Source organism: Bos taurus, chromosome 7, assembly GCF_002263795.3.
Source record: "Bos taurus isolate L1 Dominette 01449 registration number 42190680 breed Hereford chromosome 7, ARS-UCD2.0, whole genome shotgun sequence".
Classification (NCBI taxonomy): domain Eukaryota; kingdom Metazoa; phylum Chordata; class Mammalia; order Artiodactyla; family Bovidae; genus Bos; species Bos taurus.
The window spans coordinates 5,991,282-6,016,639 of NC_037334.1; the positions used below are offsets into that span (position 1 = coordinate 5,991,282).

The window sequence follows — 25,358 nt, forward strand, 5'->3', positions numbered from 1 at the left end:
GGGCCACGAATCTCCGCCCATCGCTTCCGACTTCTTGCCCGCGCCCCCGCCCCCTGCCGCTGGTGGGCGAAACCAAGTGTGAGGGGAGGCCATAGAGACGCGCGCGCAGGAGGCGACCGCTCTACTCACGGTCACCCCTCTTGCGGCGTCGCGATATGGCCTGGTCCGGGAGAGGGCGGGGGATTCGACTTGAGAGGCCGGCCTTTGAGTTGAAGGCGGGAAAATGGCGGATTCCTCGGGGCGGGGCGCTGGGTAAGTTGTGGCGCTGCAGGCCTGGATTTGTGGGTGTCAGGTGGAGGGCTGTAGTCGAGGGCTGGGGACAGAGGGGCCGCAGAGCTGGGGAGGTAAATGTCCTCGGGGTGAGTTCGAATCTGAGCCCCTCCCCAAGAACCACCGAGATGCGCGGGTTCTGGGAGGTGGGACGCGGCCTTGTGCATGCTGGGGAGCGTGGGCGCGGGACCCGAGGAGGAGTTCGAGTCCTTGGTCAGAAGTTTCCATCCGGGGTGTTCTCCGGCGGGTGACTTAACCTCTCTCTGCCTCGCTTTCCTCCCTGGAGAAACCCGGCTGATGACGCCGCCGCCTAGTGTGAGGTTTAAAAGCGTTTAGAGCCGTGCCTCGCCACTAAATGTGATTCGTAGTTCTTCCAGTTATCTTTTCTGTAGTGGACAGCTGTTGAACCGCTGAAATATCTCCTTTCATTTACATTTTTTTTTTTTTAATCCTATGTTCCTCATTTACAAATGAGCTTAGGGAGGAAAGATCATTTGCCCAGGCTCACATAGCAAGAGACAGATGTGGAATACTTACCCCTTGCCAGGTGTGATTCCGGGTGTCAAATTAAAAAACAGTCACAACCTGAAAGTTGAGAGTTATGTTTTATTCAGCGGAAATTTTTAGGACTTAAGCCTGGGAGGCAGCATCTCAAGTAACCGTGAGAAAATTGCTCTGAAGGGACAGGGAGGAGTCAAGTTAGATGAAAATTTGTGTTGAGGCAGTCTGAGTTCGAGTTGGAAAAGAATTTCCAGACAGCATTTAAGAAGGGAGTGAGCAGAGATAATAAGGGCGCTGCAAATGCAGCGAGTGGGTTGACAGGTTTCATGGATTAATAGCCAAGTTTTATAGACTTAAGACCAAGAAAATTCCTGCTGGAAGGCTGGCGTTAGGTGATTGGTCAGGGCACCTTAGGGTGAGTACAGCTGTGGGCGTTTTTGCCTAATTCGGGGTCTGGAAGCCTGCTGGTGATGATCATGGCAGGTGGGCTTTTAGCAGTGGTTACAAAGGGGCTCAGTCAATTTCAGAGGTGACCTTGGTTCTGGGCTTCGTGTCTATGGCTTTGGTGCAAGGCCTCCAACCTGTGGCCTGGGGGAAGGACTCAACAGTTGGTAACAAAGGGCAGATAGCCTGAACATCGAGAGATTATTGTGAATTAAAGAAAACCTGGTGTCTCAAATTAAGGAATCTAGCGCTTTTATATGTAGGGAAAGATGCAAGATTCTGCTAAGTCACTTCAGTCGTGTCCAACTCTGTGCAACCCCATAGATGGCAGCCCACCAGGCTCCCCCACCCCTGCGATTCACCAGGCAAGAACACTGGAGTGGGTTGCCATTTCCTTCTCCAATGGATGAATGTGAAAAGTGAAAGTGAAGTTGCTCAGTTGTGTCCGACTCTTCTCAACCCCATGGACTGCAGCCTATCAGGCTCCTCCGTCCATGGGATTTTCCAGGCAAGAGTACTGGAGTGGGGTGCCATTGCCTTCTCCGGCAAGATTCTGGGCTCACTGAAATCATTCCTTTCAGAGTCATCTCAACTATCTAGGGCCAGTATCCTGCACTGAGTTCTTCAGGGCTCCCCATATGGAGTCGCTGTGGTCTAATGGCTGCTGGGTTGCCTAGGTATTTGTCTCCTTCCTGCGTGCCCTGGAGGGCTGGAATCATTGATGACTGGGATGTCCTTGTTTATTGATATGACAGGAAATACTCCATGTCTCACAAGGCTTTGTGTATTCCACCAATGTTTATTGTGCCTGTGCGCATGAAAATTTAGTGGGCCGCCTGAAGTCACTTGTGTTTATTCCACAGCCCCTTGTCCTAACGGAAATTGACATTAGCCTCTCTGAAGTTCGGGGGAAGTGCTTGAGGCTGGGCACAGATGTAGTGCCACCCTTTCCCCAACCCTCAGGTCCCTGCAGGTTTGGCCTAAGTTCCTTTGTTTTGTCTCCAGAGCCCTGGCGCAGACCCCAGAGAGAATCTGTGTGTGTGTGTGTGTGTGTGTGTGTGTGTGTGTGTGTCTAAGTCTCTTCAATCATGTCTGACTCTTTGAGGCTCTGTGGACTGTAGCCTGTCAGGCTCCTCTGTCCATGGGATTCTCCAGGCAAGAATACTGGAGTGGGTTGCCATGCCCTCCTCCAGGGGATCTTCCCAACCTAGGGATCGAGCCCGCATCTCTTCTATCTCCTGCATTGACAGGCAGGTTCTTTACCACTAGCACCACCTGAGTAGCCCAGAGGGAATCTTTACTCTGTCCCTTTCCAGCTCTGAGACTCCCTAGGGGTGACCTGTATAAATCCCAGGTCCTTGTCTGGAAAACAAAGAGAAAGCAGGCCAACAGTTAGGTGTCTGCGGGGTTGGGAACATTCCATGAAGGAGCAGAGCGCCTGATGCCCAGCCAGCATTTGTTAAGTTGCCTCTCCCCACTGTGGCTTGGAGGCACCCCCAGCCCTGGCTTGGGTCTCACCTTGCATCAGAACCCATAACACGGAAGGGGGCTACAGTGAGCTGAACAAGGGGCCCAGCACCGCTGTTGCCAATGGAGCCTGTCTGTGACCTCAGGAGGATTGACAGTGGCCAGACCCCTGCTTGGCATCCCGCTGTAGTGGTCTCTGCCATACATCAACTCAAATCAGTCATATTTACATATATATATCCTTCTCTCTTGAGCACTCTGCTTTCTGTCTCTATGGATTAGCCTGTTCTGGATATTTCCTATCAGTGGAATCATGCGACACATGACATTAAGTGCCTGGCTTCTTTGACTCAGGACAACATTTTTGAGATTTATTTGTTTCAACACGTATCAGTACTTCATTCCTTTTTAGGGTTGAGTAATATTCAGGGTTCATTTTTTATTTAAAATTTTGTCTTGGGGTATAGCCGATTAACAGTGTTGTGATGGTTTCAGGTGAACAGCGAACGGACTAGCCATACACAAACATGTATTCATTCTCCCCCTAACTGCCATCAGGGTTCGTAATTTTTTGACCAGAGTTTTGCAGCAGCCCTGCCTCCCACGCTGCTGATCACTTGTTCACCGCTTCGGGGCCCCCCAGCCTTGGTAGTGCTGCCATCTGCAGGAGGGTCCTCTCTGTGGTGGGCGCCGTCCTGTGTGTTGCAGGGCGTTGAGCACTGGTCTCCCCCACTAGGCCGATAGCAGTCCCCTCTGTTGTGACCATCGTGGGTGTTTAGACACCGCCAAATGTCCCCTAGGCATCAGAATTGCCCTCCCGCGAGCACTGCTGAGTTACTCATCTGTTTATCAAGTGCCTCCTGCCCGCCTGGCTCCTGGGACTCAGTGTTTCCCCATCCCTCACCCCCTCCTCAAATTGCCTTCTCCAGCTAAGCCATAGGGCTCGTATTGTTTAGTTGCTAAGCTGTGTCCGACTCTTCTGCGACTCCAGGCCTCCCGTCCATGAGATTTTCCCAGGCAAGAATACTGGAGTGGTTGCCATTTCCTCCTCCAGAGGGTCCCGACTCGGGGATCCATCCCACATTTCCTCCATTGTCAGGTGGATTCTTTACTCCTGAGACACTGGGGCTTATCGATTCCAGTTTCCGCATCATTCTCTGTGCCCTTGACCTTGATGGTCTCTGTCTGGGAATGTCCTTCCTCATGTATGTGAGTTAATGGTGCTTGTCACTCACCCCCAACCCCCACCCCTTTCCCTGCCTTGGGCGTTCCCTCTTCGCACTTGCCTGATAGGAAATTGCTGGTTATCCCTCTCAGAGAAGAAATCTAGACTGCTGCTCACCGTGTATCCTCAGTGGTATACCATACAGTTGGCACACAAACGCCCGATGAATTAATGAAGTTGAGATCGTTCAGACTCGGCAAAAATGCTCGATCTCGGGCCTTCCCTGGCGGTCCAGCAGTTAAAACTCTGCACTTGCGTCACAGGGGGCTTGGGTTCAATCCCTCATGGGGGGACTAAGGTCCCACGTGCCACATGGCACAGCCAACAAAAAAAAGCTTGCTCTTCTCAGGCTTTCTCCCTGGGTGACAAGGCTGGGACTCAGTATCCCTCGTCCCGTGGAGATGGCCCCGCCTTGCAGAGATGGGCAAGAGGGGTGGGTGCTGGGACAAGGCTGTCCCAAGGAAGCCCAGCCTCCTGGGTGGCTTCCCAGAGCTTTTTATCCACCTGCATTAACAAGATCCACCCCCCCCCCCCCCCCGTTTCTCTCTTTTAGGAAGCCTCCTGCAGTGGGCCCCAGTACTGCTAGGGGTGCTAGGAGCAAAGGAAGAACACAAGGTGAGTAGCATGGGAGAATCTATCTTTTGAAATGGAATCCACTGAAATTAAGTGATTTTTGGACTTCTGTGGAACTTCTAATGCAGTGGGCACTGATCAGGGAACTAAGATCCTACATGTTGCTGGCTTGGCCAGAAAAAAAAAGTGATTACCCCGTTTCCCCCGCCGCCCGCAGTAAGTACTTCTGGGGAAAAAAGAAAAAGGAAAAAAACAGGTCAGAGCAGGAAAGCTGGGGCTTTCCTTCTTTCTAGTCACACCTTTGGGGACCCTGAGTTTGGTCACCCAGCCCTGCAGTCCTGAGGGGTGTTGTTCAGGGCAGTGGGCCTTTCTGGCCATGGGGGTCTCGGGCTGTGCCCAGGACACACCCACATGTAAGAGTGGGTGAGGAGAGTCTGAGCTGAATTTATTATAAAACATCAAAGTTTGTTTCTGAATAAGTGTGTCAGTCTCTCGGGGGTACCCACCTGTCTGATGTCCACCTGTGTGTCTGGGGTCACTGTCAACAGCCCTCCTTGACTCTTGGGTCTTGACTCTACCAGTTTGGGTGCTAGACCCAAGGTTCTCACACATTGCAGCTCAAGGCTCTGTTACGCTGAAGTATTTTTATGCCCTGCATCAGTGTGGATCTCAGAGAATTTGGAGCAGAATTCTAGTTCCCCAGTGACTGGAGGTTTATGTCACCTGGTCCGTAAAATCTGTCCTATTTACACATGGTCTAGTTCTTGGGCACAAATTATATCCTTCCTTGTAACATTGCTTCTTTGGAAAACCCACCGCTGTTGAGAACAAGCAGGTGCATTCTAGTTTTCCAGCAACTTGAAACTGCTTTTCAATTGTGCAGGGAACCCAGAATCTCCTTCCTAGATGAGTCAACTCCTTTGCTGATGGTATTAGACCCAGCGCGTTCTGGTCTCCTCCACCTGGAACTGGGGGTGTGCTTCGCCCCAGTCCCTTGCTGGACACCTGGTGGCAGATCCCAGGTGTGGCTTGATTCTCTACCCTGGACCCTGCCTGCTCTGACCTGGACCCTCGGTGCCTCCTGCCTGACTGAGTGAGCCCACTCTCCCTGCAGGCACGGCTCTTCCCTGCCTGGGGCACGCCTGGGTGACTACCAGCTCTACCTCCAGCCTGCTAGCTTGAGGAACAGGGGACACGGGACCTGCAAGGGGCCTGGAGGCGCTCAGCCTTCAGCAGCTCTTGGACCCACAAGACAGCCTGCTGTAGCTGCCGCAGGGCGGTGAGCCTGGGGACAGTGCGTCAGAGAGGAGGGTGCAGCCAGTGTGCTGCCCACTGCCGCTGCCTCAGGACGAGCACTGAGGATGGCCCGGCGGGCTCGGAGCTAGGGCATCTCAGGGAGCTGGCCGGAAGGAATTTCCTCGTGATCGTGAGGGCCAGACTGGGGAGTGGGGGGATTCCAGGGAAGCAGAGAGGAGAGGAGGAGCCGGTATAGTAAAGGGGAGCAGAAAAGTGGGAGGGGGCAGGGGTTGGAGTGGAGAGAGAATGAACAGTGAGACCCCTGGGGAGAGGAAGTGGGGTGATATAGGGCGGGGCTGGGGGAGTAGGTTTGCCTAACTGGTTGAGGGCTGGGCCCAGCCCCCAGAGTTGGGGGTTCGTTTTACCCCCAAGCACGGAAGTCCCGTCACATGGGGGAGCCCAGGTTATGGCCCTGAGGTTGAGAGGCAGCTAGATGCCCAGATGGGAGGACCTCCAGGGACTGCTTCTGTCTTGCCAGTGACGTAGGGAAGATGTCTCCAGCTGACTGGAGGGATGGCCCCGGGGTAGGAGGTGGAGGTCAGAGCAGAGGACTGGGGTTGAGCACTGGGTGTGAAGTGAGAGCCCCTGGGGGATGGAGGGGACATGTGGGCTTCCTCCATCCGCTTTCGGCGTTCCGGGGTCGGGTGTGGAAGGGGACCTGGGGCTGGACTTGCACCAAGGAATATGGCTGTGTTCCAGAGGGGTATTGGTACTGAGTCTCGGGGCGCAGTCCTGAACTAAGAGTGCGTTTGGAGGATGTAAAAGGCAGTACCGTGATTGGGTCATAGGCGGGCCTGGGTGGGAGAAGGGCACTTGGGGTCACAGCACACAGAGCAAGTTGGGGCGGGAGGAGAAGGTAAACAGGTGGCCATCTTTGCCTTTTTTCTTTTTCTGGCCAAGCAGCAGGGTTTGTGGGATCTCAGTTCCCCCAGCAGGGATTGAACCCGGAGTCCTAACTTCTGCACAGCCAGGGAATTCTCAGGTGGCCGCCTTGGAAGCTCTTTCTTCCTTTCCCTGCCCTGCTCTGCCCTGAGCCCACTTTCTGTTCTGACTGTTGGCACATACTCATGCCCTTTGTTGTTTTTTTTTAAATAATTGTGTCTACCTGTTTATTTTTGGCTGTGCTGGATCTTCCTTGCTGCCTGGACTCTTCTCTGGTCTCAGTGAGCAGGGGCTACGCTCTAATTGTGGTGCTCAGGCTTGTCACTGCAGTGGCTTCTCTGTTGCCGAACACAGGCTACAGGGTGCTGGGGGCTTCAGTGGTTCCCGGGCTGTAGAGCACAGGCTCGGTGCACCAGCTTAGTTGCTCCAAGCCATGTGCGATCAGGGATTGAACCCGGGTTTCCTGCATTAGCAGGTGGATTCCAGGGAAGCCCCCTTGCTCTTCCTTGATCGTAGTTTCTTGGGTCTCCGTGGCTCCGCCTCTAGTCCAAGCGCTTGTGTACAGTGTGTGTGTGTGTTCCATCAATCAGCCGTGTCCAACTCTTTGTGACCCTTTGGACTAGCCTGCTGGGCTCCGCTGTCCATGGATTTCCTAGGCAAGAATACCGGAGTGGGTAGCCATTCCCTTCTCCAGGGGATCTTCCTGACCGAGGGATCAAATCCACGTCTCCTGCGCCTCCTGCATTGGCAGGCACATTCTTTACGGCTGAATCACCTGGGAAGCCCTTATATACAGGAGGTATCTCCTACGTCTTCTTGCATACAAAAGATGTCTCATACATGCTCAAAGCTGAGCAGGACGGGCTGACAGTGCCCAGCTTTCGGGGTGGGGTGTGGGCATCCTGGGCACCTGGTGGATCCTTAACACTGCATGCCGTAGTTTTATTATAAACCAACTGTGTGTCCCTTGCAGGTGGAAGAATAGTGGAGTCGCGGTACTTGCAGTATGAAAAGAAAGCCCCCAGAAAGGTAACACATAACGTCCATTTGAAACCGTTCTGAACTTGGAGTTCTGAGACAAGTTGCAGCAGCCAGACACCGCCTGGTCCTGAAGGAAGCGTTTCAGGGCTGTGGCCCAGTTTGCCTCTGGGACGGTCACGCCCTTCGCGCCAGTGCACGGATCTCTCTTGTGGGTGGCTGATCGCTTTGAGTATCCCTTGTGCAAGGCCACGAGCTCTAGTGAATCATAAAGTTATTCCTGTCTCTCAACACAGTAATTCCTTTCTGGATTCTGTCCTGAAGCCGTTCCTTCTAATGCCTGGCACACAGTTCTCTGGCCTTGGCTGGTGTCATAAAAAATACCTGGAGGGTGTGAGAGAAAGACCATGGGGAAAAAGGACGTGCCTGAATCGCCCAGCGTTACAGGAAGGGCTTAGTGACTTACCTTCTAGCCGCACCACGGGAATGATGAAACCACTGAAAATGACAGCAGAAAACATTTAATACTTTGAGAACCTGCTTTGTGTGGTGTTCAGTGAGAACAGTCATTAGATTACCCAGTGACCTTTTTGTTTCAGCGTGTACGGACCGTCAGTGTGTGTAAAGTTTTTGTTATCCCGTTTTCCAAATCTTTGTTTATGATTTGGAAAAAATCGTAAGATTTGGTAAAGTTTAGTTAAATATTTATTTCTACTGCCTTTCTTTTATTCTGGTAGGGTGAATGGCAGGTTCTTTCTTTTTTTTATTTTTTTTTTATTTTTTTTTTTAGGTTCTTTCTTAATTAACGTGATTTAAGACCGGGCTTGAAGGAAAAGGATACTTTTGTGCCAACTGATACGCTTCTTGGAGTGATTTTTTTCTTTTTTATGGACTTAATTTTTTTTAGAGCAGTTTGAGTTTCAAAGCAAAACTGAGTGGAGAGTACAGAGATTTCCCATCCATACCCCCACCCCACCCCCTCACTTGCCTATCCTGTCTGTCATCAGCATCTCACACTGGAGTATGGCGTGTTTACAGCCTAGGAACCTAAAATGATGCATCTGGACCCAGAGTCCGTGGTTTACATTATTGAAGTAATTTTCAACAAAGGCTAACAGTCCACACTTCATAATTTTAAAATTCCTGGACAGCTTGGTTACAGCACCCCCATGTGTCTACATGCTTATATAGTATTTTAGATTTTTAAGAGCTTCTCCATTTTCTTTTTTTTTAATCTTTTAAATTAAGGTGTAGTTTCCATAAAGGAAGCATCACTCTTTTCAGCATATAATTCTGTGAGTTTTGACCAGTGCGTGCAGTCACAAACGCACCACCGTCAAGATGGAGAAGTCTGTCACCCCCGAGACCCCTTGTGCTCTGATGGAACCGGCCCTTCCCCATCCGAGGCAACCACGATTTGTTTTCTGTCCCTGTAGCTCGGCTTTTCCAGAAGATCTTTTAAAAGGTACCACCCAGGTCTCAGCCTCTTGCGGACTGGCTGCTTTCCCGTAAAGGTCCGCCTGCCTGCCTCTGTACAGTTAGCGTGGGCTCCTGTGCTGGCTGATGGACATTCCACTGCATGGATGGACCGCAGTGTGCTCAGCCATTCCCTGGCCAAGGACACTGGGTTTCTTTCCCGTTTTTGACACTTATGAATAAAGCCACCTTAAACATTGCTGTTCAGGATTCTGCATGGATGTGATTGCAGTTCTCCCAAGAGTGGAATTATAAGGGAATTGTATGTTTGACTTTGTAAAACTGCCCGACTTATCCAGAGAGGCTGCAGCCACAGAGGAGAGCCATTACTGTAAGATGACACCATCCTAGTGGGTGCGAATGGCTATCTCACTGTGGTTTTAAATTGCGTCTCCATAACAACTGATGATACTGAGCATCTTTTCATGTACTTATTGACCATTCCTATATCTTTGGTGATGTGTCCATTCAGATCTTTTGCCCATTTAAAAAAATTAGATTGTTTTTTTTTTCTCATCCTTGAGTTGTGAGAGCTCTTTCTGTGTCCTCGATATCAACCCTTTGTGGTGATTTGCAAATATTTTTTTTCCAGTGTATGACTTGGCTTTCCGTTCTCTTAAGTGTCTTGTAAACAGCAGAAGTTCTCACTTTTGATGAAGTTTATCAATTTCTGCTTTTATGGAATGTGCTTTTCGTGTCTTATCTAAGAAACCTTTGCCTCAGCCAAGATCACAAACATTTTCTCCCGTCTCTGCAGTGAGTTTTATAGTTTTAGGTTTTACGTTTAGGACTGGGATCCATTTTGAATTAATTTTTGTATCTGCAGTGATGATGAAATTCAAGTTCATTTTTAAGTGTACAGACGTCCTCATATTCCAGCGCCATTTGTTGAAATGACTCTCCTTTCCTTATTGTATTGTCTTATCATGTCTGTTGCAAAGCAGTAGACTATACATGTGTATATCATTTTTAGACTGTTCTTTTCTACTTTTCTATGTGTCTGTCCTTTGGCCATTTATACACTGCCCAGATTATACAGTTTTGTAGGAAGTCTTAGCGTTGGGTCCTGTGAATTTTCCCACTCTGTTCTTTTCCAAAACTGGTACTTCTAGTTCCTTTGCCTTTCTGTACAAATTTCAGACTTACAATGCCATTTCCTACCAAGATTTCTGGAATTTTAATTATATTGAATCTGTGCATCAGTTTAGGGAGAATAACATCCTAAAAACACCCAAGTCTTTCAGTCCATGAACATGATATTCCTCTCCATTTATTTGTTTTTGTTAGATTTATTTCATCAGTATTTTGTAATTCTCAGCATACAGATCTTCTCCATGTTTGGTTAGGTTTATACCTAAGTATTTAGTGGTTTTAATGCTGTTATACAAGATACAGTCTTTTCTTTCTTTCTTTAATTTGTTTCTTTTGTGATGAGATTTTATTAATTTTTTAAATTAAGAAATAATTCACGTATAACATTGTATTGGTTTTAGGTGTCCAGCACACTGGGGGGCTTCCTAGGTGGCTTAGGGTACAAGAATCCACTGGCAATGCAGGAAGCCCAGACTTGATCCCTGGGTTCAGGAAGATCCCCTGGAGGAGGAGATGGCAACCCGTTCAGTATTCATGCTTGGATAATCCTATGGACAGAGGAGCCTGGTGGGCTACAGTCCATGGGGTCACAAAGTTGTTCATTGCTAGAAGTATCTTTTTATATTGGCCCTGTGTCCTGCAAATTTGCTAAACTTACTTTCTAGTTTTAGCAGTGCTTCTAAACCTCTTTTGGGATTTTCTATGTGAAGTATCCTGTCTGCAAGAAGGGAGTTTTCTTTTTTTTTTTTGCAACTTGCTTGGCTTTTATTTCTTATTCTCAGACCTCTGTTGGGAGGCTGAATAGGAGTGGTGTCTGTACATCAAAATGTTTTCACTCTTTACAAGATTTTCTTTTTGCTTTTATATTACTATGACGGCTTGCCAGCTGCAACTGTTGCTTGCTTTTGTATAATTTTTGAAGAGTAAGACCTTTACAGAAGCTTTGTTTATTTTGACTACCAAATTAATATGTTCTCTGTGTAAAACTGGGCAATACTAAAAAGTATATAGAAAATCGATCATCTGTAATCTGCCATGTCAGATATTACCACCAGCAAATTTTTGATAGTTTCCTATGTTCAATGGATATGAAGGTATCTTTTGAAAAAAGTAACATTTATCGTCTATGTGCGGGCGTGCATGCTAAGTTGCTTCACTCGTGTCCGACTCTTTGTGGCCCCATGGACTGTAGCCTGCCTGGCTCCTCTGCCCATGGGATCCTCCAGGCAAGAATGTTGGCGTGGGTTGCCATGCCCTCCTCCAGGGGATCTTCCCAACCCAGGGAATGAACCACATCTCTTATGTCTCCTGCATTGGCAGGCGGGTTCCTTACCACTAGCGCCGCCTGGGAAGCCTTCATCCTGTATATATGCAGTTAAGTGTCAGGACTCCTTGAGTCTATCCCCTTGCCTCCAAGTAGGAGCAAATGCAGGCTTTGCAGATGGCAGGAAGGAAGGTGTCTTGTCCCCTGAAGGTCGTATATTCCCCTAACAGGCTCCTGCAGCAGATGCATTAAAGGCCGGTGGGACGATGCCTGCAGGTGGAACAAAATCCAGCCAGCTCCAAAAGAGCAAAGGTGGGTAAAGATGCAGGGAGAGTTTGAAAGAGCTCCAAGGCTCAGAGGGTGATGAGCATGGTGGAGAATTTTGTTTCTAAGTATGCTGGGTTAAAACTCCCTTTCCTTCATGGGGAGCATGAAGGAAAGGAACTAGGCGGAGAGTTTCAGTATGAAGACTGGTCTGGGATGTGTGAGGAGCTGAAAGGGATGGCACAGGAATGAGGGGGCCCGTCCCTTCCTGCCTTTGTGGCCCCAGAGAAGAGCCACATTGCCACCATGGTGCTCCCTTGTGGCACCAGTTCCTTGCTCATGTGGCCATTTCCCACCAGAGCTCTGAGAGGAGGACTTTCAGAGAGGGTATGAGGCCGCATCCTCCTGCCTCTCACTATCTTTGGTTGGATCGTCTTCTAAAAGCTTTCACCAGCGCGATACGAAAACTTTCACATTTTCTGATTGTAGACGTGTCATGTGTTGGGTATTTAAAAAATGGGTAATGGGGACTTCCTTAGCAGTCCAGTGGTTAAGACTGAGCTTCCAGTGCGGGGCGGGGGTCGGGGGGTGGGGCACGAGTTCGATCACTGGTCGGGGAACTAAGATCCCACATGCCGTGTGACCAGAGGAAAGGGGAGTGTAGCCCAGGAGGGCAGAAGCTCGCCCGTGACCTGCCATTCAGAGGACCATCACTGGAGTGTTTGCTGCCCAGTCCTGGTCAGTGTGCTCATTCTGGAAGCTGGGGAAGGCTGCTCCCCAAAGTAGCGCATCATCCAGCTCTGTGCCTGCCTCACCGGCGGGAGTGGGCAGCTCTCTTCTCTTATAGAAGAGCAATTCACAAAAAGCAAAACTTTCTTGGCCCACGAACCCTCATTCAAAATGGCAATAACTTTGAGTCCCATAGGAGAAAACTAAATATGTCCTTTTATGACTTAAATTTCCTGCTTTATTGTTTAGATGAAGAGTCAGCAAAACTTTTCTGAGCCAGTGGTAAATATTTTAGACTTTGCAGGCCAGACAGCCTCTGTCACTAAACACTTAACTCTGCCTTTCGCAGCGTGAAAACAGCCACAAACCGTGTGTACACAAATGGGCTTGTCTGTGTCCTAATAGAACTTTATTAACAAACACGGGAAGTGGGCCAGATTTGGCCTGCAGGCTACAACTTGCTGATCCTGTTCTAGCTGTTTGTCAGAAGTTATTCTGTTCCTTGACCCAGGCGTGACTGAGAAGCGGGCACACAGAGCTGGAGCCAGCCTTTTAGTCTTCTGTCATGCAGCTGGGTTGAGGGCCATGTGTGAAGCTGGGAAAGCTGGCATGGTCAGAGGGGTCAAAAACTGGGCCTGCCACATTTACAACTCAGGGTTCTCAGCTGGGGTTATTGAGGCCGGTGGTGTGGGATGCTGGTGGGTGGAGGCCAGGGATTGACACCCTCAGAGCACAGGATGGCCCCACAAAAAAGAATGATCTGCGCCTCCATGTCAGTAGTGCCAAGACAGAATTGTAATTTAAACATAGCCATGACAGTTTAGAGGGACTGCTTGAGTTCCATTGTATGCCTTGATCGGAAATTAGTTTTCTTAATGGAAATGCTCTACATGCAGATGACAGAACATTCAACCAGTGGAAACAGAAATCTGCCTCTAGTTCCCGTTCCTCACCCAGGAGGCAGCCAGCTGCTCCTGATAGATTTTTGTCTAATGAGCATTTTTTAAAAATTTGAACACAAAAGGTACCACCATTTATACTTTTTGTCACTTTACTCGTTTCCTCAACTGCACAGTTCTTCATTGAAGAGTTTTGTTTACTTGCTAACATGACTGTATTTTACATACTATTTGCTCATTCTGCAGCCTCCTGGAAACCTTGTTTAATTGAAACCTGCCGTTCACCAAGTGCCCATTTTAGACAGTACAAGGTGTAATTTCACATTTTTAAATAGAGGCTAAAAAATGAAGCTACAAGAGAAAGAGAGAAAAAGAGCAGAGGGCAGAACATGTATATTGGCATGCTATTAGACTCTTGGCCTTCTCTGGTGACTCAGACGGAGAAGAATCTGCCTGCAGTGCAGGAGACCGAGGCTCGATCCCTGGGTTGGAAGGATCCCCTAGGAGAAGGGAATGGCTATTCCACTCCAGTGTTGTTGTCTGGAGAATTCTCTGAGCAAAGCACCTTGTTTGTTTATTTATACGTTTATTTTATTTTTCTTTATTTTTGACTGTACCACACAGCTTTCAGGATCTTGGTTCTGCAACCAGGGGTCAAGCCCAGGGCCCTAGCAGTGAGAGCGTGGATTCCTCACGACTGGACTGCCAGGGCATTCCCTATTTTTATATTTTTATGAGGGATAATTGATCTACAGTGCTGTATGAGTTTCAGTTGTACAGCCCAGTGATTTAGTTATACGTATACATCTATGTCTTGTCTTTTTCCTATTCTTTTCCCTTATAGGTCTTTACAAACTACTGAGTGTAGTTCTCTGCTGTAGAGTAGGTCCTAGGTCTGTTTCTGTTTTGTACATTCATATGTACACAGCATCCTTTATTTAAACTAAGCAGAAAAGCTTATTTATGTCTTTTGGTCCTAAAGAATGCCTCTCTTTTCTAGTTCTACTTTAAAATATATTCAAGTTGGTGGGTGGGAATTTCCAAAGGTTTTTCAGCCTTCTCTACTGCTTCTTTGCAAGAAACTGAGTTTTTGGAAGCAGGTGGTATTGCAGAGAAAAGTTTCCTGCTTCCAGGCTTCCACATCTTGCTAACTGTGCTGACTCCTGGGAATTCTCCTTGGGTCCCATAGATGGCAGTGGGCTTGACAAAGGCAACCTGCAGTCTACCTTGCTGGAGGGGCATGACACTGCCTTGTCTGACCTGGATCTCTCAGCCATTCATGGTAAGTCGTCCACTGTCCCCGTCCATTCCCCCGCTGCGGGTTGCAGTGCATCCCTGAGGGCTTCCAAAACCTGCTCTTCTCACCCTAGAAACACTTTTTTTTTAAAGTGTAGTTGATTTACAATGTTGTGTAAGTTTCAGATACATAATACAGTGATTCATATATATATATATATATATAAAGGTTATGTAGATTCTTTTTCAGATTATTTTTCCTTATATGTTATTATAAAATACTGAGTATAGTTCCGTTACTGTACAGTAGGTCCTTATTGGGATCTATTTTATATGTTAATTCCAACCTCCTAATTTATCCCCCCAACCTTTCCTCTTTGGTAACCATAGGTTTGTTTTCTATATGTCAGTGGGTCTGTTTCCATTTTGTGTATAAGTTCATTTTTTTTTTTAGATTCCACATTAAGTGATATCATATGATATTTGTCTTTCTGTCTTGACTTCATTTAGTATGATAATCTCTGGGTCCATCCATGTTGCTGCAAATACAATTATTTCATTCTTTTTATGGCCTAATAGTATTCCATTGTAGATATATACTAGTGCTAGTCGCTTGGTCATGTCTGACTCTTTGCGACCCTGTGGACTGTAGCCCGCCAAGCTCCTCCATCCACGAGATTTTCCAGGCAAGAAATCTGGAGTGGGTTGCCATGTCCTTCTCCAGGGGATCTTTCCAACCCAGGAATCGCACCCAGGTCTCCTGCGTTGCAGGCAGACTCTTTCCCATCTGAGCTGCTAGGAAAGCCCCAGATACATGCAACCTCTTCTTTATCCATTCATCTGTCAATGGACATTCAGTTGCTTCCATGTTTTGGCTCTTGTAAATAGTGCTGCAGTGAACTTTAGGTGGCCTGTGTCTTTTCACTTTATGGATAACACTTTTCTTCATCTTAGATAAAAGTGTGGTCCGAAAGACTCCACAACTAAAAAAAAAGTCAAAGAAAGCCGAGTTGTCATCCTCTTCTGCTGTGAGTGAAAAGAGCCCAGTAAGTGTCTGAAATGAGAGGGAAGCCGCCGCTGCAGGTTGGCTAAATCTGTTTCAGCTCCTGCCTTGTGCCAGGTGCCCCTTGATGCCTTGCTCCAGGAGCGAACAAGCCAGCTGTGCCTTTCAGGACAAAAGCCCATGACATTATTAGAGGATTTACAGAGTTCCATCTTCCCAAGTATACACCTATGGGAGGAAATACAAATTCAGGGTCATGTGAAAAATGAGCCTGGGGTCTGATTTTCTGGTGCCACACTAGGGTGGTCTACAGGCCAGGTCCCGACCATGGCAGGGAGGGTGGCTGGGCTGTGGTCTCGCCTGCGGGGGAGCCCCGAGTCCTGGTTCTGGTGGGTCACCGGGTTGGTGGGTGCCCTCCAGCTGGCAGAAGACCACCCACCTGCCAGAAAGGGACCAAAGAGCACCCTTGTCCTGTCACAGAGGCCCCAGAAGACTAAGTGGGAAAAGAGGCCGCCTGGGGACACAGTCGAGAAGCGGTAGAGTGCTCGTGTGAAGATAGCACATGTGGGCGAGGGTTCTGCCCCTTCTCTCCCAGGGGGACAGAACTGATTTACACCAGTTCTCGGGGAACCAGGAGTATCTTTTTCTTCTCCTGAAGGATCTGTTACAAGCAATGGAAATGATGGAGTCCCAGACTCTCCTTCTGACCCTGCTGACCGTGAAGGTAAGGATGAAGCCTCTTTTCATGTATGTCGCAGATGGAAGGGTGGCCGCTGTCAGCCACAGAGGCAAGGTCCCCTCTGGCCTGAACTTTTGTTTTGCATTTCCCAGATGGAGAATGGCCTGTCTGCATTCGAAGAACAGGCAGAAAAGAACCTAGAAATATTGTGTAAAGAGAAGGAGAAACTCCAGAAAAAGGCTTATGAGTTGAAGCGCAGGCTTCTCCTCTGTCAGAAGAAGAAGGAGCTGGAGGATTTCCTGGATGTACAGGTCAGGGGTGACCACGGCCTCCAAGCCTCATGTCCCAGCAGCATCAGTCCTTTGGGGAGGGTTGGAGAGAGCCTTTATTGTGAGTGTCCCTCCTCATTTGGCTTCAACTCTGTATTTCTGTGTGGCGGTTTATCAGAGGATGTGACAGTAATGTTAGAACCGACCTGCAAATTGGCCTGTCTCTTTAACACACACGGGCCCTAGGAGGCTTCTCTGGCGGTCCACTGGCTAACACTGCACCTTCAGTGCACGGGGCACGCATTCCATCCCTGGTTGGAAACTAAGGTCCCACATGCCATGGGGTGTGGCCGAAAAAAAAAAGTGAGACATGCTCTGGCCAGCCCAGGTGGGCCCGAGTGCTGGTGGGAGATGCAGGCTTGGTGCTGAATGGACAGGAATGTCCACGTCAAGGAAGGTCACAGTGAACCCTGGGAACCTAGGAAGGCTCGACCAGGAAATGGGGCTCCTCACCCAGTAAGTGTGTGTGCTGGGGCCACCATAACAAAGGACCACAGGTGGGGTGGCAGCTTAAACAACTGGCACTTACTCTCCCTTCCTTCTGGAGGCTGTGCATCCGAGAGCAAGGTGTCAGCAGGGTGGGTTCCATCCGAGGGCCGTGAGGGAAGGAATGTCCCAGGCTCTGTCCTTGGCTTGTCGGTGGGCATCTTCTCCCTGTGTCTCATTGTTAGCTGGCCTTCTCCCCGTGAGCGTCAGTCTCTATATTGCCCCCTTTTATGAGGACACCTGTCATACTGATCAGGGCCCAGCTTAATGACCCCACCTTAACTGGATTACCTCTGTAAAGTCTCCAAGTCAGGTCATGTTCTGAGGTGCTGAGGTTTGGGGTATCAACCAAGGAATTTGTGAGAACAAGTCCAGCCCGTGACACTCAGCACATGCTTGTGAGTGTTCCCTGTGGCCCAGCCCCAAGCTGAAAACGGGGTCCCTGTCCTCCTGGACCTCACAGTAGAAGAAAAAGAAAAGATAATCACGTAAAGGAATCCTTACAACCCCCAGATAGCGTGTACGAGGAAAGAAGGCTTGGTGGGCACAGCCTCGGTGGGTGGAGGCCTGTCAACTCCGGGCTCTGAAGCAGGAGGGCCCAGCCTTCCTGGGTCCACTGTGATCCCAGTCAAGGGCTCAGCCTTGGAACATGCTGGAAGGCCAGCACGTGTTCCTGGTGAGGAGGCCTGGGCCACCTTGCTACTGGCCTGCTGGGACTCTGGAGAGCCCACCACACCCTTGGAAGCTTCCCAGGGAGACCTGGGAGGACCAGTGCTGTGTCTTTTTTATTAAGGTTTGTCTAATCAAGTGTTTTAAATGGTGCTGCCAGTTTCTTAAATGATGGTATCCACATCACTGACTCAATGGGTACGAAACTGAGCAAACTCTGGGAGGTAGTGGAGGGCAGAGGAGCCTGGCATGCTATGGTCCACGGGGTTGTAAAGAGTCGGACACAACTTAGCGACTGAACAACAACAATCAATTTCTTTATTTTTATTTTATTTTACTTTTGCCCGCGCTGTGCAGCCCGTGGGATCTGAGATTCCCCAACCCGGGATCGAACCCGCATCCCCTGCAGTGGAAGCACTCCAAGTGTGGAGTCTTCGCCTCTGGACCCCCAGGGAAGTCCCAGAACAGTGCCGAGTCTTTACCTCACACGTGCCGTCCGGTGAACTTGCAGGGAGGGGAGCGCAGGGCTTGGACTCACAGGCTCTTCCCTCCCTGCCTGCAGATTGAGATGCTGAGCCCCCTGGAGGCTGTGGCCAGCCGCTTTCGGGAACAGTACAAGACATTTGCGATAGCCCTGGACACCACACGGCACGAGCTGCCCGTGAAATCAGTCCACCTGGATGGAGACAGGCAGCTCTTCTTAGGTAAGAGCTGGGGTGGCTGTGGGGCAAGCGGCAGGACAAGCCACTGGTGCGTGTTGGCGTCTCCTGTGTCCTGGGTACCTTTATCCCTCAATGTCATGTCACAGGCCTCCTTGCAAGTAGATGGTGTGTCCCCCGTCAAATGGCAGAGGATGCGGGGGGCCGGCGAGGCTGACATTGTTTAGGGTCGGGTCCTGAGTCAGAGCTGCACTGGGATTTGAACCCAGGTTTGTAGGATGACCCTTCAGTGATCTCCTGTCCTGAAAGGCGTGCTGGGAGCCTGCCGTCTCTCAGCCTTGGGCAGATCTAGTAACGTGCTTTGGCAGCTGGGAAACCACAGGGCCACCACCCCCTACCTTGTCCTGTCTTTTGAGCAGAGCAGAGATGGGCGCTCCCATCTCCGTAGGGCGTTCCCATTTCCCGTAGGGCGTTCGATCTAATACTTCACTTGAAGAAGCTGACAGGTGTGAAGAGCACCATCCAAGACCCTATGGTTCTCTTTAGAACAAGTCTCTTTCTCAAGCAAGTTTTCAGCTGCCCTAGAGTTTGCCTCCTTCCTTCCTTCCTCTCACTTTCTGTCTCCCTTCCTTCCTTCCTCATTTAAGTATAATTGCGTTACAGTGTTGTGTTAATTTCTGCTGTACAGAGAAGTGATTCAGCTATGCGTGTGTGCTCAGTCTTGTCTGACTCTTTGCTACCACGTGGACTGTGGCCCACCAGGCTCCTCTGTCCATGGGATTCTCTAGGCAAGAGTACTGGAGTGGGCTGCCATTTCTTCCTCCGGGGATCTTCCTGACCCAGGGATCGAACCCAGGTCTCCTGCTTTGGCAGAGAGGTTCTTTACTGCTGAACCACCAGGGGAGCCCAATTCACTCTACATATATGTATATATACAGTCACTTTTCATGTTTTCTTCCATTGTGGTTATGGAGAAGGAAATGGCAACCCACTCCAGTATTCTTGACTGGAGAATTCCAGGGACAGAGGGGCCTGGTGGGCTGTCGTCCGTGGGGTCGCACAGTCAGACACAACTGCAGGATTTGGCAGCTGTTATGGTTAATGACAGGATACTGCATGTACTTCCCCATGCTGTACAGTAGGACCATGTTGTTTAACCATTCTACATATACTTTGCTTGCATCTACTAATCCCAAACTTCTTATTCAGTGATCAATGCAAAGAAATAGACGAAAACAACAGAATGGGAAAGACTAGAGATCTCTTCAAGAAAATTAGAGATACCAAGGGAACATTTCGTGCAAAGATGGGCTCAGTAAAGGACAGAAATGGTATGGACCTAACAGAAGACATTAAGAAGAGGTGGAAAAAATACACAGAAGAATTATACAGAAAAGGTCTTCATGACTGAGACAACCATGATAGTGTGATCACTTACCTACAGCCAGATATCCTGGAATGTGAAGTCAGGTGGGCCTTAGGAAGCATCACTATGAACAAAGCTAGTAATGGAATTCTAGTTGAGCTATTTCAGACCCTAAAAGATGGTGTTGTAAAAGTGCTGCACTCAATATGCCAGCAAATTTGGAAACTTCAGCAGTGGCCACAGGACTGGAAAAGGTCAGTTTTCATTCCAATCCCAAAGAAAGGCAATGCCAAAGAATGCTCAAACTACCACACAATTGCACTCATCTCACACACTAGCAAAGTAATGCTCAAAATTCTCCAAGCCAGGCTGCAACAGTACATAAACTGTGAACTTCCAGATGTTCAAGCTGGATTTAGAAAAGACAGAGGAGCCAGAGATCAAATTGCAAACATCTGTTGGATCATCAAAAAAGTAAGAGTTCCAGAAAAACATCTATTTCTGCTTTATTGACTATGCCAAAGCCTTTGACTGTGTGGATCACAACAAATTGGAAAAGTCTTCAAGAGATGGGAATACCAGACCACCTGACCTGGCTCCTGAGAAATCTATATGCAGGTCAAGAAGCAACAGTTAGAACTGGACATGGAACAACAGACTGGTTCCAAGTTGGAAAAAGAGTACGTCAAGGCTGTATATTGTCACCCTGCTTATTTAACTTATATGCAGAGTACATCATGTGAAATGCCGGGCTGGATGAAGCACAAGCTGGAATCAAGATTGCCAGGAGAAATATCAATTACCTCAGATACACAGATGACACCACCCTTATGGCAGAACATGAAGAAGAACTAAAGAGCCTCTTGATGAAAGTGAAAGAGGAGAGTGAAAAAGTTGGCTTAAAACTCAACATTCCTACTATTATGGCATCCAGTCCCATCATTTCATTGCAAATAGATAGGGAAACAATGGAAACAGTGACAGACTTTATTTTTGGGGGGCTCCAAAATACTGCAGATAGTAACTTCAGCCATGAAATTAAAAGACCCTTGCTCCTTGGAAGAAAAGCTATGACCAACTTACACAGCATATTAAAAAGCCAGAGATATTACTTTGCTGACAAAGGTCCATCTAGTTAAAGCTATGGTTTTTCCAGTGGTCATGTATGGATGTGAGAGTTGGACCATAAAGAAAGCTGAGTGCTGAAGAATTGATGCTTTTGAACTGTGGTGTTGCAGAAGACTCTTGAAAGTCCCTTGGACTGCAAGGAGATGCAACCAGTCCATCCTAAAGGAAATCAGTCCTGAATATTCATTGGAAGGACTGATGCTGAAGCGCCAGTACTTTGGCCACCTGATTTGAAGAATTGACTCATTGGAAAAGACCCTGATGCTGGAAAAGACTGAAGGTGGGAGGAGAAGGGGATGACAGAGGACGAGATGGTTGGATGGCATCACCAACTTGATGGACGTGAGTTTGAGCAAGTTCCGGGAGTTGGTGATGGGCAGGGTGGCCTGGCATGCTGTAGTCCGTGGGGTCACAAAGAGTTGGACACGACTGAGCAACTAAACTGAACTGAATCCCAGACTTCACTCTGCCTCTCTCCTAACCCATTGCTGCTTGGTAACCACCATCTATTGTCTGTGTCTGTGAATCTGTTTCTCTTTTGTAGATGAGTTCATTTGCACCCTTTTTTTTTACTTCCCACACATAACGGGTGACATGATATCTGTCTTTGTCTGGCTTACTGCGCCGAGTATGATAGCTTCTGGGTCCATCCATGTTGCTGCGGTGGCACAGTTCATTCTTTTTTATGACTGAGTAGTATTGCATTGTGTATATGTACCACATCATCTTCATTTATTCATCTGTTGGTGGACATTTAGGTTGCTTCTGGGTCTTGGCTATTGTGAGTAGTGCTGCTATGAAGATAGGAGTGCATGTATCTTTTTGAATTAAAGTTTTGTCTAGATAAATGCCCAGGAGTGAAATTGCTGGTTCACATGGCATAGAGTTGGGTAATTTCTAAGCTGAGCTCTCATGAGCCACTTGAATATATTTTGTTTGAAGCTGATGTAAAATCAAGCCTTTTCCAATGTGAAATAGTCTATGTATGACACAGGACCTTGAAAAATGAGCCTTGTTGAACCATCATCCATGTCCAGGTTTCTAATTTTATTTGTAACTCTCGGTCTCCATGTCTGATAAATTCCTTAGATTGTTGGGAGGAGTTGGGCTTAGGGACTGTTAGAGTTTCCTAGGGCTTCTGTAACAAAATAGCATAAATGGGGTGGCTGAAAACAACAGATATGTGTTCCCTCCGAGTTGAAGGGGCCACATTGGGGTTGGATGCTTCTGGAATCTCTGGTGGAGAATGTATCCCCTGCCTCTCTCCTGGCTTCAGTGTGCTGGCAGGTGTTGGCTGGTGGAGCATTTCTCCAAACACTGCCTCTCTCTTTTTTTTCCAGCTGTTCCTTTTGTTTTATTTATTTTGCACTTAATTATTTATTTTCTTTTTGGCTGCGCTGGGTCTTTATGGTTTTCTCTAGTTGTCGTGAGCAGGGGGCTGCTCTCTCGGTTCTGCGTGCAGGCTTCTTTCTGACCACGGGCTGTAGGCGCACGGTCCTCAGTAGTTGGGCGTACAGCTTAATTGCCCCGAGGCAAGTGAAGGTTGGACCAGTGTCCCTTGTGTTGGCAGGCGGTTCCCTGCCCTCTGGACCGCCAGGGAAATCCCCATTGTCATTAAGTTTATTTTGGCTTTGTTTTTTGTTTGTTATCACAGTGTTGCGGCACCACCTCTGTCTTCACAGGGCCTTGTTTCTGAGACTCCTTGTCTAAACTCTCCCCTTCTTACAAGAACACCAGTGGCTGCATTAGGCCCCTCTCTAATGACCTCCTTCTAACTCAGTTACATCTCTGGAGACGTCATTTCCAGTTAGGTTGTGTTCACAGGTACCTGAGATTAAGACCTGAACATGGCTTTTAGGGAGGACACAGTTGAGTCTCTCGGGAAAGAAGATGTGTGTTTATAAGAACCCTTACAAGGGTCCCCAAGTGTCACAACATACAGTTGCGACATGTAGTGTTGGGACTTGTACCAGACTCAGAGATGCTGGTTTTGCTAGAGCAGGTGGGGGACCCAGTGCTGTTGCAGGCGGCTTCCCACATGGGGCTGGGTGGGGAGGAGGTGCAGAAATGGTGGGACTGGGGACTGGAAACCACGGGTTTGTTCTTAAGTTCCTTCTCGCCCAGATCGTCTCTGTCTTACGCATTCGTTTCTGTAGCGAGGACAGCAGTATGCCCTCTTAGAGTTTCCGTAACTTCCTGCATGGCAGACACACCTGACCCCCGGTCTCCGACCCCTGTGATCTCAGGCAAAGGGGCCCAGAGGCGGTGCCAGTGCACGAATGTCTTCTTTCACTGCCCTTTCTTCCTTTGAGCCTTTCACGATTCTGGCATCACATGAGAGCATTCCAGCAAAAGGAGAAAAATCTAGTTGGCCACCTAGTTCGTGTGTCCATTGCTTGGGGCTCCTTGAAAGGTGCCATGGTTGGCAACCCTTTTTTCCCTCCAGACGAGTTGCAGCAGGAATTGAAGACCACACGCCATCTGCTGGGAGAACTTGGTATTGGCAGCTCAGAAGACAATGCGAAGGCCTTTAACGTGCTGAGGGAACTCAGGGAGGTGATCCAGAAGAAGGACCTGGAGCTCCGAAGGTATTGCAGAAAATAGCTCAAGAAAAAGATAGCACCCCTCCCTGCCACCTCCCCTTCAGCAGAGAGGGGCTGTTGGCAGCTGCCCTGTGGAGGGTGTGCTGTACCCCAGACGGTGGGCGGCTCTGATATTTCCAGGGGCCAAGGGTATGAAGGTCCAGCAAGGCAGGGAGAGAGCAAGATTCTTGGGACCCAAGAATACCCCGGTGTGTGTTTTTTTTCTAAGAAATTTTTTGTTTTGGTTGTTGGATGTGGACGGTTTTAAAGTCCTTATTGAATTTGTTACAACATTGCTTCTGTTTGATATTTTTCGTTTTTTTGGCACAGAGGCATGTGGGATCTTAGCGCCCCAACCAGGGGTTGAATCCACACCCCTTGCATTGGAGGGTGAAGTCTTAACACTGGACCACCAGGGAAGTCCCCTGTGAGTGTTCTTGAGCAGCCACAATAGAAAGGGGCGATCGTTGCCCAGGGTAGGAGCACATCAGGGACCCTAGGGTTGGTCTTTATGTGTTTTTCAGAATAGGGGCTTTGAGAGATCTTGGGACTTCTTATTAATGTCTGAATACATGTAGAAAAGCCGCAGGTGGTAACGGTGGCTTTCACGAACAGGCACCCTTGTGTAACCAGGGCCCAGGTCCATACAGCCGATGGCCAGTCCCACCAAGCTGCCTGCCTGCCCCCACCCACGGGACTTTTCTAATCGTGGGGCTTTCCTCCACCTCTTCCAAAAGAGAATCTAGTTTTCTTCTCCTTTATGATGTCAAATGTACTTCCTGAGGTGCCTGAAAAGTTTGAAAGGTCCTCATGACAAATACCACCTGCTATGGCATCGCCTCCCTCTGTGTGCCTGGGGTGAAATCAGACACGCCAAAGGATTCTAGGTCACCAGGGTCACAGGAGTAAATGGAAAACACACGAATGGGAAAGCACGTTTTATGCCGGCTTCCCCACCGCTGTTTACGTCATGTGATCCCTGGGACGGTGCCCCATTCATGGCTCTGCCTCCCGCCCTTTGGATGGTTCCTTGCACAGTGTTGGTACTCCTTAAATATTTGTCGAGTAAACGACTCTTCCTTCACACCTGGCCAGTCCTGTTCTAGGGGCTTTGCTGTTTGAGTTCTGCTCAGACAAATCTTACTCACCTGTGCTTTCCCACAAGCCCAAGGAGGGTCATCCTGAACCTGTCTCCCCCGTGTGGCAGCCTCATAGGCGCTCGGGCAGGCTGGTTGGGGTGGTGAAAAGATTCCATCATCTTCTTGTTGATGCAGGAGCGTCGACCAGGTTCTGGAACTTTCCGCCGAGGCAAGTAAAGAGGCAGCTTTAATCAACCAGGATGTCTGGGAAGAGGCCCAGGGCCCTGAGGCCCTCAGCCGGTGGTACTTTAATCCCAAGGAGGCCACTGACGGGGAAACTCAGGAGGAGATCAGGAGCCCCTTGGGCCACGACGAACTGTGAATCCACATGCAGAGTGTGTCCCCACCCCAAGCAAGGACATGCCTACACCCCATGGGGAAGGACGCACGTCCTGTGCCCCTTGTTCTGGGGGGCAGGGAACCTGCAGCGACCCCCCGGGTTCTTCAAACTTGAGCACTTTACGCACTTAGCCTAGCCGTATAGTTAATTTTGTGTGATAATCTCATTTGATAATTTAACAAATAAAAACTGTTTTGCAACGGAGCCTTGGCTTTTCTGTAAGGGGCAGAAGAAGGCGCATGTTGTCCCAGCTTTTTCTGAAAAGCTGGTCCTGAGCATCAGAACCTCCCAGACATTATGACCAGTTGACCCTTGAAAAGTGTGGGTTTGAACTGCAGGTCACTTATACATGGATCTTTTTCAGTAGTAAATACTACATGGT

General features: G+C 48.8%; 1 protein-coding gene across 5 annotated transcripts; it reads left to right on the plus strand.

Moving 5' to 3' along the window:
* The first annotated feature begins 57 nt into the window (after nt 1-57).
* HAUS8 (HAUS augmin like complex subunit 8) lies at nt 58-25,180 on the plus strand. 5 transcript variants are annotated; one of them, NM_001075487.2, is given in 11 exon segments: nt 58-252; nt 4,461-4,522; nt 7,632-7,687; nt 8,427-11,780; nt 14,550-14,642; nt 15,551-15,642; nt 16,258-16,323; nt 16,431-16,589; nt 18,325-18,466; nt 23,362-23,503; nt 24,772-25,180. In NM_001075487.2, coding segments are annotated over 8 exon segments (927 nt in total). In that variant the 5' UTR covers nt 58-252; nt 4,461-4,522; nt 7,632-7,687; nt 8,427-11,734; the 3' UTR covers nt 24,959-25,180.
* Nucleotides 25,181-25,358: the final 178 nt, after the last annotated feature.

Coding starts and splice junctions, on each gene's coding strand:
- HAUS8 (XM_024994089.2), top strand. CDS start 224: ATGGCGGATTCCTCGGGGCGGGGCGCTGG. Junction 253..4,460: donor TCCTCGGGGCGGGGCGCTGG/GTAAGTTGTGGC, acceptor TCTCTCTTTTAG/GAAGCCTCCTGCAGTGGGCC. Junction 11,781..14,549: donor CCAGCTCCAAAAGAGCAAAG/GTGGGTAAAGAT, acceptor TGGGTCCCATAG/ATGGCAGTGGGCTTGACAAA.